A 15,802-nucleotide genomic window follows, 5' to 3' on the forward strand; every position below is an offset into this window, starting at 1 on the left:
TTTGGCTGTTCCGGTCATGGTGAGTTAAAAGGAGAAAGCACTAGAGATGTTATTCCTAAACATCAAACCATAAAATATGGAAAAGTCTGCCAAACCTTGTGCTATTCCTAACTGTGTGTAGCACCTGTCACTCTGCATATCCTTCTAAACAATCCCAATGTTAGAAATGAGCAGCTGGAGCTTATTTTTAACAGTGCTTGATCATTTCAGTCCGACTTTATTCATCTATGCAGCATATTTCAGCTGTTTTGTGATTTTGTCACAATGTGCATGGCTTTGCAAAGACTCTGGATAAGATGGTAACAAACTATTTTGGACCCCACAATGAAAAGCAAACTTTCTTGTACAGAAAAATCTTTCCTAAAATATTATTTGTAGGTAAACAATCCCTTGCCGACATGTAATGAATAAACTATTCAATCCATAATATTTAAGATAAAATAATCTTAAACCGCACATACATTCTGTTGTTAAGAGTCCTTTAATGATCCCGTGTTGTTACGTCAGACTGGTTTTTTGATAGCACTACAGAGATACTGAAAAACATTTTAATAACACTTTCATATGCTTCACTTTTAAGTAACACCCACAAAGATGTGCAATTACATAGATTGACTTATGCAACACATTTTAATAAGACTCCATTAGAAGCTCTTGAAGCAGAAACTGAATGGCTGAATTACTATGAGTTTCAAATAAAAACGGACTAATGCTCAAAGGCTTCTGTCAGAGTGTAAGCGTGTGTGTTTTTGAGTGTGTGTTGTGGGTGTTGACACTTTAAAGCGCACAGCGGCAACAAAACCCCTCCCCCTGCATCAGGTCGCATCAGAGAGCTTGTTGCTATGGCGACAGGCTTTGGCAGCCAGCAGTGCTTGTTATAAAACTCATAAGAGTTTCTAATGACCCTGAGAATATGCCAGTCGTCTAGTCAAAATAGCGTGTTATAAGACATGCATCCACCACTTCAGCCATCTCACAGCTGTGTTTCTCTAAAGAGCAGATTTCTAGGGAAAAATGCTATGTGGTTGCTAGGTGGTTGCTTACTGGTCAAAGTTAAAAGAGGCCATCTGCAAGTCTTGATGATATTCTGTTGTCTAAATGTGGTTTTGGTCTCTCCTTGAGTGTAATTTTGTGAGATTTTTCCTATTTAATCATACACTTGGGCAAAAAATGTATGTCTGACCTTTATAAACAAGCTGCACAATTTGAGTTATCGACGAGTTACAGTACATGATAAATGTAAAAATAGTAATATTGTGCAATATTATTCAAAAATAGCTTTAAATGTATAATAAAAATTAAAATAACTGTTTCCTATTTAATATATTTTTGAATGCACACTGTAAAAAATCAGTAAAAATAGGGCACAACGTACTGTATTAAAATAAATGAATTTTCTGTATTGATTTTTTAAAGTGTTTTACCTGTATTTTGAATTTTTCACTTCATTGCGTTGTGTTGTAGGGTTCACAGAAATGTCTGTAAAATTAGTGGATACTCTCCTAGCAAAGAATTACCAGTACATCTTTTCTTTTCTTTTCTTTTCTTTTCTTTTCTTTTCTTTTCTTTTCTTTTCTTTTCTTTTCTTTCCTTTTTTTTCTTTCCTTTTCTTTTCTTTTCTTTTCTTTTCTTTTCTTGCAATTAATCCTATGATAGAAAGCTGAATTTTCAGCATCATTACTCCAGTCTTCAGTGTCACATGATCCTTCAGAAATCATTCTAATATGCTGTTTTGCTGCTCAAAAACGTTTCTTATGAATAAATTGATGTTGAAAACAGCTGTGTTGCTTAATATTTTGTGAAAACAGTGATTTTTTCTGTTTGTTTTTTCAGAATTGTTTGATGAAAAAAAATAATTGTTTGATGAATAGAAAGTTATTTGAAAAATAAATGTTTTGTAAGATTATGCAACTCGTTACTGACACTTTTGATCAATTTAATGTGTCCTTCTTGAGTAAAAGTATTATTTAAAAATATCTTATTGACCCCAATCTTTTGAACTCTACTGTACATATCAACAATCATTTTATTGCTGATTATTTTATATGAAAGCACAACCTTTAAATCATTGAGCCAGATGCTTTGTAAAGGATAAAACATTATCTTTTTCACTGATAAACCTATACAGTCTTCTGTACTGAGGGAAAGATAAGGGCTATATGTTCCTTCTGAGTGCTTCCTTAAATGTATTATTTGATATATATTTGAGAAAGACAGGAACAGATCTACCGAAAGGTTTCAGACCATGGACCATTTATAACCATATTTTGCACTGAAAAAAAAAAAAAAAATGCATTAATAAAAATTATTATATTTCCATTTTGACCAAATGTTGATGCTTAATATGATTTAAGTTATATTAGAGACCTGTTCTATGACGTCTGTTCTATTTTTTTCTCCATATCACGGATATCCATCTTTCTTTATAACCACTAGATTTATTTAATGCTCCCTACCACATATCATGCCTTTGGCTTTGTTAGTTAAAAGCCATTTTCAAGTCCCAGACCACCTCTTTGTATTGAATTTGTTGGCTTTTAAAACCTGCAGTCTTTCATTGCGTCTACTGAATTTGTAGATGGCGAACTGCTCAAGTTCTCTTTATTGATTTGGCTGAGCGGCCCCTGCAGCTGCTCCTTTTCTCTCAGCTCCTCTTGGCAGTGATGGAGGCTCTCTCTGATTTCCTGTTGCATAAAGTCCTTCTCTCTCATGTTAACTCTTTCCGTTAAAGTTGTGTTTGACAGAACGTGTTCACTGAATTAGTATTTGTGGAGCACGTTTAATGGTAAGGTTTACTTGCTTTTAATGTTTGACTCTAATTAATTTTAGCCTATGTACACTTTTAAAATGTACAGTATTTGTCAGTATTAGACTCATGCACTCATGGATGTATCCAGATTTTTCTTCACTTCTTGCCTAGAAAATCATGATTACCTTGGAAATATGTAATGGCAGGGAAAAAAAACTGCACTTGTTAAGGTGCCTTTGAGTTTTCTATTCTACACTGAAAAAAATCATTTTGAATGTATTTGAAAGTCTTTTATGCTCACCAAGGCTGCTATTATTTGATCAAAAATACAGTAAAAACTGCAATATTGTGGAAATATTATTACAATTTAAAATAACTGTTTTCTATTTTAATATTTTTTTAAATGTTATTTATTCCCATGATGGCAAAGTTGAATTTTCAGCATCATTACTCCAGTCCTCAGTGTCACATGATTCTTCATCATTTTAATATCCTGATTTGGTGCTCAAGAAACATTTTATATTATTATCAATGTTGAAAGCAGTTCTGCAGTATTTCTGTGGAAACCATGATTCATTCCCCCCCCCCTAGATATTCTTTGATGAACAGAAAGTTCAAAAGAACAGCATTTATTTGAAATATAAATATTTTTTTAACATTATAAATGTTAAATACAGTCACTTTTGACCAATTTAATGCATCCTTGCTGAATAAAAGTTTTAATTTCTTTAAAGGAGTCCTATTATGCTTTTTCACTTTTTCAACTTTAGTTAGTCTGTAATGTTGCTGTTTGAGCATAAAAAAGATCTGCAAAGTTACAAAGCTCAAAGTCCACTTCAAAAGGATATTTTATTTAGCATAAATCACTTTTCAAAAGCTACAAAGAACGACTCGTTTGGACTACAACGCATATTTTCCGGGATTTGTGATATCACAAATATCGATGAATGGGACGAGACCTGGTTGAGCTGCACTAGAGAAGGCAACGTCTTACTGACCCCAAACATTTGAACAGTAAAATTACTTGTTTTGGGCCTACGTGAACGTCTGTGTTTGTTTTTGTTTTTTTGAGTAAATATAAAGACATGTTAATGTTTAATGTTCACTTGCGTTTGACATTTTAAAAGAGTTTCCACTATGTTACGTAATTCTGCTGTTTTCCATTGTGCTGAAGAGTAGAATGAAGATTATAAGATTATAAAGTAGATTTCTTAACTCAATGAGCAAAAGCTGTGCTAATAATAATAATACTGCTTGTTTGTGTGCTATGCTAGATATAGAAACTCTACAGAAACATACATAACTGAGCATTAAACACTAAGAGGTCTTTCAGTTTACTGAAAAACAGATTTGAATATACTGAAATCTACTCAGTTTAATTTAGTGAATATAAGTAAAAACATTAAGTTCAACTTAAAGGGATAGTTCACCCAAAAATGAAAATTTTGTCATCATACTCACCCTCAATTTGTTCCAACCCTGTATGAGTTTCTTTCTTTTGCTGAACATAAATGAAGATTTTTTGAAGATTGTTGGTAACCAAACTATGGATGTTTTTTCCATACTATGGAAGTCATTGGGGACCAGCAACTGTTTAGTTACCAACATTCTTCAGAAAATCTTCATTTATGTTCAGCAGAAGAAAGAAACTCATACGGGGTTGGAACAGATTGAGGGTGAGTAAATATTGACAGAATTTTTATTTTTGGGTGAACTATCCCTTTAAAATGTATAAAATGAAGGTAAATTAATTTCTTATTAACTGTAAAAAGCATTTTTTCATTCTATGCCGTTTTTTCCCTGTTGTAGATAAAATGTATCATGATCATGTAATGTCCCCTCAAAATGTTTTTGTTGTATTATTTGATATATATGCAAGCCTTATGGTATGTTGATTTAATTGCTTCATCTGTTCACAGCTAAATCATAAATTGCTGTTCCTCTTTCTTTTTTGTCTTTTTGCACAGAAACCTGTCCAAGAACCCTCTGACGACACTCTCTTGGCAGCTTTTTCAGCACCTTCAGCTAGTCGAACTGTAAGTTCATCCTGCATTAGTTAATAGTAATTCCACAAGTGAGATAACTACATGAATTCAGCTGCCAAATCGCAGTATAAAAACACACCAAGCAATAATTCCTCAATTTATAATAAATCTCAAAATTCTCTCTGCATAGATTTTCTGTGATAAGCAGCACTCGGCTGCCAAATTGGATGCTGAAATCCAGGCTTGATGTTCAATTGAATTGCTGTGTTCATTAGAAATGTTTTCATCACTTTACTGTCAACTAATTTGTTTGTGCACCCCCTGCTCCCATCCTCCGATAGACTTGTGTCTCTGTCAAAGCAAAACATCTCCAGTGATGAAGCAGAAGCACTTTTTACGTCTGCGAACAGTCGAGTTGCTCCTGCTGGTTAATTAAGACATGGCAGTGAAATGTATTGGTCTTGTCTGCTGGGAGCCTGACCTAATTTTCTTGTTTGTCATGAATATTTGAGCAATCTGCATGTACATAAAGTGATGAGTTTGTTTATTGATTGTGAGAGACGACATGGTATCGTCGTGTTGCGTTTAAAATGACAAAACAATTCAATTATTTTGAATTTGACACGTCCCGTCGTCGTTCTTTGTTGTGGCTGAACACAATTTGAGCAGCTGACATATGTCCTGCTTAATTTTTTATTAAGCACATTTTTGGCCTTTCATTTCAGAATGTTTTGGGGGATTTGGGGACTGTGCACATTGCTGTCTTTTTCTGTCTTCACTGATGTGGATATCGTGGATAATATAATCAACTCGTGTCATTTGTCCAAATCTTTCCTCTAGGAAATTAGTTTTACCAGAATCTGATTTGTGTTCATGGTTATGGTGAATTTATTTACCAGGTGGGTGCTTTAGAGATCATTTCAGCACAGTTCAGTGCTAAAATGCAAGATAATTTACTACTGAATTGAATAAGTGTTCAACTGCGTCTGTAAAATGTGCCATTATGAGCTAATATCAAAAGATCAACCTGGTTCAAGTATTGCTTTGTGTGATTCTTTCATTTAAGGTCATTACTGGAATAACTCTTTAAGGAATAATCTGTAAATATCAGGGAAATTATAATATTCAGACCTGGGAAAGCTGCAGAAATTAATCAAAGTCATGGAGATTTCTATAGTGGATGTAAATCTTTATAGTTACTCCAGTTAGCTCTTTTGTTACTGTTTTTAAGGGGGAAATCTATAGTTCTGTCAGAACCACTATCGTCAAAGATGATTGACAATGAATAAACAGTTTGGATTGGCGGTATTGTTCTGTTCTGGGTAAAAGTTCCCTGCCCATCCATGTAGCCTAGCATGGATAAGAGCAGGGAGAGCAGCGATAAACTCCTTAGGATAAACAGAACAGAACCAAATGTATAGTTTGGTTTAATAAAAATAGTTTTATCTATTTATGATGAATGACTGTGAAGTGAGAATTCACTGGATAATAAGAAAGGGGAACCCTGCTTAAAGGATTAGTTCACTTCCAGAATAAAAATGTACTCACACCTATGTCATCCAAGATGTTCATGTCTTTCTTTCTTCAGTCGCAAAGAAATTAAGGTTTTTGAGGAAAACATTCCAGGATTTTTCTCCATATAATGGACTTCAATGGGAACCAACGTGTTGAATGTCCAAATTGCAGTTTCAAAGCAGCTTCAAAGGGATCTACACAATCCCAGCTGAGGAATAAGGGTATTATTTAGCGAAATGATCTGTCATTTTCTTAAAAAAATAAAAATGTATATACTTTTTAACCACAGATGCTCATCTTGCACTAGCTTAACTTCACGCATTACGTAGTCACGTTGGAAAGGTCACGCGTGACGTAGGCGGAAGTACCGACCCAGTGTTTACAAAGTGAACGTGCAAAGAAAGTCAAACGCCCTTTACAAAACAAGGTAAAACAACGATGTCGGATGATTGTGAAGTTGGAGGAGAAAATGAGATTTTCTCATTTCCTTTTTGAACCAGAGTACACAGACAAAGAGCTGACCGTGCGTGACCTTTCCAACGTGATTACGTCATGCGTGAATTTGCGGACGCGCATCGTGGAGCTAGTGCAAGATGTGAATTTGTGGTGAAAAAGCATATAATTTTTTTTATTTTCTTAGAAAATGACTAATCATTTCACTAGATAAGACCCTTATTCCTCGGCTGGGATTGTGTAGAGCCCTTTGAAGCTGCTTTGAAACTGCAATTTGGACCTTCAATCCGTTGGTTCCCATTGAAGTACATTATATGGAGAAAAATCCTGGAATTTTTTCCTCAAAAACCTTAATTTCTTTGTGACTGAAGAAAGAAAGACATGAAGATCTTGGATGACATGAGGGTGAGTAAATTATCAGGATTTTTTTATTCTGTAAGTTAAATAATCCTTTAACCTATATCACTGTTGTAGTGAACGTAATACCTTTATTGTGGATGATATAAACATGTCATTAGTCCAAATCTGTCCTACAGGAAATTGATTTTTACCAAAGTTGTTTTCACTGTTATGGTCAATTGAGATCATTTCACTGTTGTATGCCATAGAGATAATAAGTGCTAAAATGCAAGATAATTAACTACTGAATTGAATAAGTATTCAACTATACCTCTAAAATGTGCCATTAAGAGCCAATATATATATATATATATATATATATATATATACAGGTGAATGCAGATGAGCTGAAGGCCACTGTCAAAGAAACCTGGGCTTCCATACCACCTCAGCAGTGCCACAAACTGATCACCTCCATGCCATGCCGAATTGAGGCAGTAATTAAAGCAAAAGGAGCCCCTACCAAGTATTGAGTACATGTACAGTAAATGAACATACTTTCCAGAAGGCCAACAATTCACTAAAAATGTTTTTTTTATTGGTCTTATGAAGTATTCTAATTTGTTGAGATAGTGAATTGGTGGGTTTTTGTTAAATGTGAGCCAAAATCATCACAATTAAAAGAACCAAAGACTTAAACTACTTCAGTCTGTGTGCACTGAATTTATTTAATACACGAGTTTCACAAGTTAAGTTGAATTACTGAAATAAATGAACTTTTCCACGACATTCTAATTTATCGAGATGCACCTCTCTCTCTCTCTCTCTCTATATATATATATATACATAAACCTGGCTCAGGTACTACTTTGTGTGATGCTTTCATTTATGCCCAATTACAGGAATAACTCTGTAAGTAATAATCTCTAAATGTCAGGAAAATTATAATATTCAGACTTGGAAAATTTGTGGAAATTAATGAAATCTTAAAGTTATAGTTCTATAGTCAATGTAAATCTTTCTTGTTGTTCTAGTCCGCTCTTTTGTTATTGTTTTTTGAATGAAATCTCTAGTAAATTATGTAAAAAAAATCTTTATGTATTTAAAGGTAAGTTGTTGGGATCCCAGTGTTCTTCAGAATATCTTCTTTTGTGTTCTGAAGCAGAAAGAAAGTCATACAGCTTTGGAACAACATGAGCGGGAACAAAAATGACAGATTTTTTTTTTTTCATTGGATTATTTCTTTAAATGTCTAGAAAATTAAAGCACTGTACATGATTTGTCAGTTTAAAATGATGTTTCAGAGTCCAATCAGAGCATGTGACCAATCATAATGTTCTTGCTGTCTTGTATTATCTGAAAGTGACTTGGTGGTACATTCACCACTGGCATGACGTATCATCAAAATGACTGATCATGTGGTTAAACTGCACTTAAAATGAAAATGAAAAAAAAAAATGCATTGCAATAAATCCAACAAAGTCATTGTCTTCAAGGACACTTAGTACACAAACATTTGCAGACATACTACATCAGCATAAGGTCTCAGTGTCTCCTCTGTCTGAGTGAGTGCTTCCTTTTTTCAAAGGAAGTGACATCAAGATGGGCTAGGGATTACAGATTATAGCTCAATTTTTCAGCCTGTTGTTTTGACAGTATTCAATATATGTACTGTATATGACTCTTGGGTTGAAATTATAGTTCCTTTTACTGAAAAAAAAAAACCTAATAAAATAAAACAAGCATATATATGATAGAAATTATGAATTTACTTGGAAATGCCACAAAGAGTGTTTTTTTTTTCACTTACAAGAGCCATCCTTTCAGCAAAACAGTCATTATAGTCAATTAGATTCAAAATGTTTGATGCCAAAAGTAAAATAGTGACAGATTTTCACTAATGTAGCAATAGATCATAAAAAGCACTATTTATCAAAATAGGAAATATATATTACTAAACAAATCTAATCTATAATATATAAAAAAAATGTAACTATGGATGAATGGAGGAAAGAAAAAGCAAAAAGCATTGGAAAGAACAACTGGAAAATCTGCATTTATTCCCACTGAATATACTTTGTAAACAAACATAGTTGAACTTCACTGAACAAATTGCATGTATTATGGAGATGAATGGTGTGGATTGGTATCAGTTATAATGGTGTAATCTTCCAAGCTAGATGAGATTCATGGGTATTATTGATTTTCAGACCAAGTGAATCCATCCTAACAGTCATTGTAACATAATATCAGCCTGAGGGTTTGGAAAAAGAATTGAGAATTTAGACTTTATCCTTTTGGATAGTGATTCTCAACTGGTAGGTCACAGGTCTGTTCAGGGTCACATATAGCAGAGAAAAACATGAAAATACTGAAATACAGAAAACAAATAATAAACCACATTTCAATATCAACTTTTAAATATGTTTTTGTTTACTTTTAAGCAATGTCGGTAGTATGCTGGGTCTCCACTTAATGTCCAATGTAAAATCTTGATCTGGTTTTGTTTTATTCTTCAAAAAGAAAATGATCCCATTACATTTTGAAGAGTTGCATTTTACAATTTCATTTCTTAATAGCTTTCCGGTGCACATGCCCAACTAAACCTCATTAGTATGCATAATCATGTTATGGGCTGTCAATCACCATTGATGATAGTCAAACCCCTGTTGGCCGCCACTGGGTTATTCCTGGTAGCATAAATGATGCCTTAGAAAACAAAACAAAACACATATTTTTTTTGTTGCTGTCAATAGTCTCTCTCACAACTTCTTAGTATACTTCATGAAGACACGGTTTCACATTTCTCTCAGAATCACATTCAAGTAATTTTGGTCATTCTACTTGTCAGCTCATTCCATGCTGTACAGATGCATTTGTTCTTGTGGGTGACCTGACTTCTGGAGGTTTGCAGAAAGGGATTTGCAAAATAATGAAGGGCTCTGAAAACATACAGTAGCGTATTTTCCAAGCCGAGCATACAGATTAATGGACTAAAGTTTCACGCTGAGATCAAAGCCTGTGGGTAATGATATACAGTTCATCACGTTGTGAGCGCCTCATCTTTCTTTCTATTCAGCCACTGCGACTGTATTTTTCATAAAGTGAAATGTCATATTGTTCCAGTAATCAATGTCCACTTACCAAGTACAGCTTTGTATGTTATCATATTCCTATTTATCAGCATACTATGCACTTCATGGAAGAGTTTATTAGTTTTAGAAAATCTGTCCTGCAATATATTTTAAAATGTAATTTATTCCTGTGATGCAAAGCTGAATTTTCAGCATCATTCCTCCAGTCTTCAGTGTCACATGATCCTTCAGAAATCATTCTAAAATGCTGATTATTATGCGGATAGTATTAATTTCTTTAAAAATTCCTACTGACTCCATGTGTTTGAACGGTAGTATGTATATGTAGTTTGTTGCATGAAATTGTATTTTAAGTGTTTTTGCTTTGCAGTAAAAAATATCTGAACATGTTTGTACTCCAGAAACTCTGCACAAGTACTAGACTGCAAATTCGCCTAGCTGTGCAAGCTCAATTTCACATGTAGTTGCTTTCTGTAATGTTTCAGAACATAATTCATAATTCTGCAAAAGTATGTGTTGTGTTGCAAGGCATTAGTGTAAACTGCCTTCTGTAGGCACTAAAGCAAGCAGCTGTCTGCCGCAGTCACTTCTTTCTTTTCACAATCTTGCAGTTAAGTTCAGCTGTCAACTTGTTATAGCTAGCTATTTGAATAATAAAGCATCTGTTTTAATGTCACAGACACAGAGAGGAACTCTATTACCTATGTCAGAACTGAGATTTGTCATGGGACAGTGCGCTTACAATGTGTTGCCCAAGCATGTCTACATACTTATGTATGTATGTTTCTGGTGTAAAATAAAGTAAATATCTGGAAGCTATTAAGATCTGCTTTCACCTAATGTTTCTTGAGGTTGTTGTTGTTTTTTTTTTTTTTTGCATAAACATCATTTAATAATCTGATGTTTTAGTAACTGAATCTAGAATGTCACTGCTGGGAATGGGAATTGTGTGCTTTGTGCACTTGCCAGTTTTACAGCTTTGAAATGCAAATACCCATGCTTTAAATGCTGTTTATGTTATGCATCATGTATGTGACGTAAAAGATGCAGTTGACAAAATGCTCATGTGTGCAATGCATGTCATGCAATAGTAAATACAGTCAATTAGCAGATGCTTTTTTGAAAAACTGGAAAATTTAGGAGTGCATAAAAAAAAACAACAACTTAAAAGTTCAATGAAAATGTATCAAATAATGTGGTTCCTCTTCAGGAACTCGAACTGCGTCGGAAAACACTAGGGGAATGCCCTTCAGCGTGACGGGCTCTGAACCTCGTGTGTAATCAGACCAATAGATGGGCGACGTAATGACCAGGAAGCTATAAAAGCACGTGCGGTGAGACCATTCCGACGGAGTGTCTCGTTCCCTCGAGGAACCAGGGTTACATACGTAACCCGAGACGTTTTCTTCAATAAAAGAATATAAGGAGACATTTACAAGAAAATTAAGTAATTTATTAGAGTACAAAAAGCTTCAAACTGTATTCCAACTGTTTAGTAATTGAATAATTTTTGTGTTCAAGTTTTTTGTATGTAACATTTTTTTGTAACTGAAATACCAATATTACACAGGGGGGAAAAAAAAACATAATGCAGGATTTTTAATTACAAACCAGCCTGAAATGCACCAGGACTCTTATTTTGAAGGTGCTCATTCAAAAACATGAAGGAGATAAAATATGCACACTTATAACAATCTCCAGCATACTACAAAATTAAAAATCAAAGTAAACACTCTCCCAATTCATCAGTTGTTAAATGTGCATAAATGCACGGTATTCACTGATTGCGAACTACTTTAAAAATGTGAGAATGTAGAACGCGCAACAGCACTATGTTTTAACTTTAAACATGCAACGCTCATTTATTTAATGAATCACAGCCATTTGACGTTTAATAATCACATTAGACTGAATCACGATTCTTGCATTTTCGTCCACAAATTTAAGACCTCTTAAAATGATTATTACGACTTATGTTCTACTATTTAAAACATTTTAAATACCTGCCAAGACTTGTTTTATTCGCACAGATGCTCCTAAATACATTTTACAGTTCGCACACCTCTATTTTTAGTGGGAAATGTGAATGAAATGCTCGCACTGTCGAGCCCTGCTGCCTGTGATTATGAGTCTTACTAAAGGGCATGATGGTGATTGCTTATGGATCTCCCCATGTGGGAAACTACAACCTTTCAGTAATCCGTTCTGGTCACTATGCCATACCACCTGGGAGACAGTGTCACAAAACTGCTGTTTTTAACTAGTGCAGGCAAAGTTTGACTGGTTTTGCATGCCCAGTTCAGAGTTAACACAGCATGAAAATGGTGGAGTTTGGGGACTGTATAACTAGCGTTGGCTGTGTTGTTGACACAGGAGGCTGGAGGGGGTCGTCTTTGACTGCGGCTGTGGGATCCGATGGATTCAGCTCTGGCAGCTCCGAGGTGAGGCTGGCTTGCACACCCAGCAACTCTACTGCAAGAACGGCGCAAGCAAGCTCCGCCTGAGATCAATGAGCATTGCCTACTGTGGTAAGACATCTTTCTTTATACAGCTGTAGGCCAAGCATATTCTATGTATTGTTATATAAGATTATATTATTCGTATGATGCAATATTTATCTCACATTATGATGCAGTATTGGGGAGAGTGAGGTAAGATCTGTTAGTTTTTATTGCTATCTTAATGAAGGAAATCATGCATTTTTTGTTATTCTTTCTTCTTTTTTTCTTTTTCTTTGCTTTTCTTTCTTTCTTTTTTGGTCATGCAAAAAAAAAAAACAGAAAAAAATACAAATGAGAGTTGCACATTTAAAAAAAAAAAAACTTATATAATAATAATAATAATCTATCCATTATCCATGTCTACAAATCTAAATCATACATGTTTGTAAATTGACAGTGTATAAACTATGCACATTTGGGGGTTAAGATTTGCCCACAATTAATACAGTTACTCATGTACAAAAATCATGTGAAAAAGTGTTGGCCCCCTTCCTGATTTCTTATTTTTTTGCATGTTTGTCACACTTTAATGTTTCAGATCATCAAACAAATTTAAATATTAGTCAAAGATAACACAAGTAAACACAACATGCAGTTTTTAAATGAAGGTTTTTATTATTAAGGGAAAACAAAATCCAAAACTACATGGCCCTGTGTGAAGAAGTGTTTGCCCCCCTGTTAAAACTGTGGTTTATCACACCTGAGTTCAATTTCTCTAGCCACACCCAGGCCTGATTACTGCCACACCTGTTCGCAATCAAGAAATCTCTTAAATAGGACCTGCCTGACAAATTGAAGTAGACCAAAAGATCCTCAAAAGCTAGACATCATGCCGAGATCCAAAGAAATTCAGAAACAAATGAGAAAGAAAGTAATTGAGATCTATCAGTCTGGAAAAGGTTATAAAGCCATTTCTAAAGCTTTGGGACTCCAGCGAACCACAGTGAGAGCCATTATTCACAAATGGCAAAAACAACCTTCCCAGGAGTGGCCGGCTGACCAAAATTACCCCAAAAAAAAAAAAAAAAAAAGATTAATTCTTCTTAACTGCTACTTTTACTTTTTATGGTATTTAATCTGCATCCTGTAATTGCTGCAGGTGTGCGAAAAATGGCTTCATTTTACAAACAAAATGAGAGGTCAAGATATCAGCAGTGTTTTCTGGATCTGCAGCGGCACAGCAAATGATTATATAATTTTGCCTAGTTAAGAGCTTGTGATTGTATGCAAAGAGAATGTGTACTTCAAAGATATAGATAAACACAACTGTTGTGTAGTCCTCACTGACTGCATATGAAACAAAAATACAGTGCAAAGTGCCGTGCAGTTAGTCAATGAATCACTCAATGGATTCATTTGAATAAATCACTCAACCTGACTGGCAAATCAGACTGAATCAAACAGACTTAAGCACTGACTTAAGCAATGCTAAAATACAAATTTTTAAGATTTATGAACTTAAATCAAACTAGAATGTGGTATGATAATATATTTTAGTTTCGGGTTTAGTTTAGTTTAGTTTAGGGTTTTGGTGTGTTAAAAGGGTAAATCATGATAATTGTTATTCATGCCATTTTATTTGAACATGGTCCATGAATCCTTCCGAAGCCACATTAAGAATACATTTACTGATGTTGCAAACTTTAAATACAACACCCTACTCTCGTTTGAAAAAATAACTGTATGGACACATTTAAAATAGAACAAGGTACTAAATGAAATGATACACCAATTAACAGCTATGAACCTGTAAGCCTTTGTGTTAATTTAATCAGACGGTGCGCATGTGTTTAGGAAAGGCGTAAGGTTGTAATGCATACATAAAAATAGACCTGCTCTGCACCATGTTAAACAGGTATAAGATGAGATTTAGCCAGAGGCAGGATTGAATCCGAAACATCTCTGCAACTTTTTCCATGTTTTAATAGGAATGGAAGACTTTTTCTCACTGATGGCATTAATGTTTTAGGACTCAGATGTGATCTGACACTCAGGCATCATTATGTTCATTAAACAGCATATGATTTTAAGACAGTGTGTAGATGAAAAGCATTACATTTGATCACTCTGCTGACTAATGACTTTGACGTTAAATTGAAATGACGCTGGCAAGATATACAGGCGCTGAGTGGAACAACTGTCAAGTTTGGTTTTGATAACCAAGTACAGGGTCTTGTCTTTATTAAGGAAGAGTGAGGAATGAATTCTGAAGGCTTATAAACCCTTTATATAGCTAACTATATTATACATAGCTTTTAATATTTGGTGTCCAATCAAGTAAATATTGTATATTATTTTTTATGATTTCTAAAAATGGTAATTTTCTCATACAGTTTTGTGGGTATGTTTGATTTAAAATCTGTAAAAAAAAAAAATAATAAAAAAAAAATATATATAAATAAAATAAATTGATGAATTTTTTATTTTAATTAATTAAAATATTGTATATGAATTTTGACGCACAGTTTAAAATAAATAAATATATAATTTCAATATATAAATGTTTTTTTTTCCCATTTAGTATTTAGTATATATTTATATATTAAAATGTGTGTATGAAAATAATATGATTTAATATGGAAAGTTAATATTGAATAAATGAATGGAATTATGTGAATTTAGAGTTTAAAAAAAAAAGCTTACACAGTTTTTGAAACTATAGCTCCATTTCTCAAAATTCTACACACAAAATCACAAACACACACACAACATGCAAAACATCACACATATCTTGCAAAACTATTTTAACTCTTCTAAAAATTGTATTCTTGCGTAGTAACTCTTCACACAAACATAAAATAATTAGCCACATACACCCCAAACTACACACATATAGTATGTGAACAATTTAAAACACTACTCTCTTGTGTCTTTTGCTTGTTCAGAGTGCAGTGGAGTGCACAGAAGTTTGTCATAGCACTTGCACATACATGCATGTGCACATATACACTGTACAGTATGTATGTACAACTGATTAATTTCACACATTTATGCTACTGAACTGAATCAGTACTGAACTGACGAGCTGTATAATGACACTATTAACTTGCTGCTTTACAGCAGAATTTGAATTTGAAACTATTGTGAAGCTGCTCTGAAACAATCTATATTGTATAAAGCGCTTTAGAAATAAGGTCGACTTTCTGACTTGGCTTGTATGCATTC

General features: G+C 34.0%; 1 protein-coding gene across 1 annotated transcript in view; it reads left to right on the forward strand.

Moving 5' to 3' along the window:
- The window catches only part of LOC107662328 (NT-3 growth factor receptor-like), a 98,682-nt gene that overhangs the window by 28,141 nt on the left and 54,739 nt on the right, over positions 1 to 15,802 (forward strand). The window contains exons 4-5 of the mRNA XM_016452313.1: positions 4,717 to 4,785; positions 12,510 to 12,664. Of these exons, the coding sequence (XP_016307799.1) occupies positions 4,717 to 4,785; positions 12,510 to 12,664 (224 nt within the window). The remainder of the gene's footprint in view (positions 1 to 4,716; positions 4,786 to 12,509; positions 12,665 to 15,802) is intronic.

The sequence above is a fragment of the Sinocyclocheilus anshuiensis genome, unplaced genomic scaffold (assembly GCF_001515605.1).
Source record: "Sinocyclocheilus anshuiensis isolate Anshui unplaced genomic scaffold, SAMN03320099.WGS_v1.1 scaffold579, whole genome shotgun sequence".
NCBI classification, from domain to species: Eukaryota; Metazoa; Chordata; class Actinopteri; order Cypriniformes; family Cyprinidae; genus Sinocyclocheilus; species Sinocyclocheilus anshuiensis.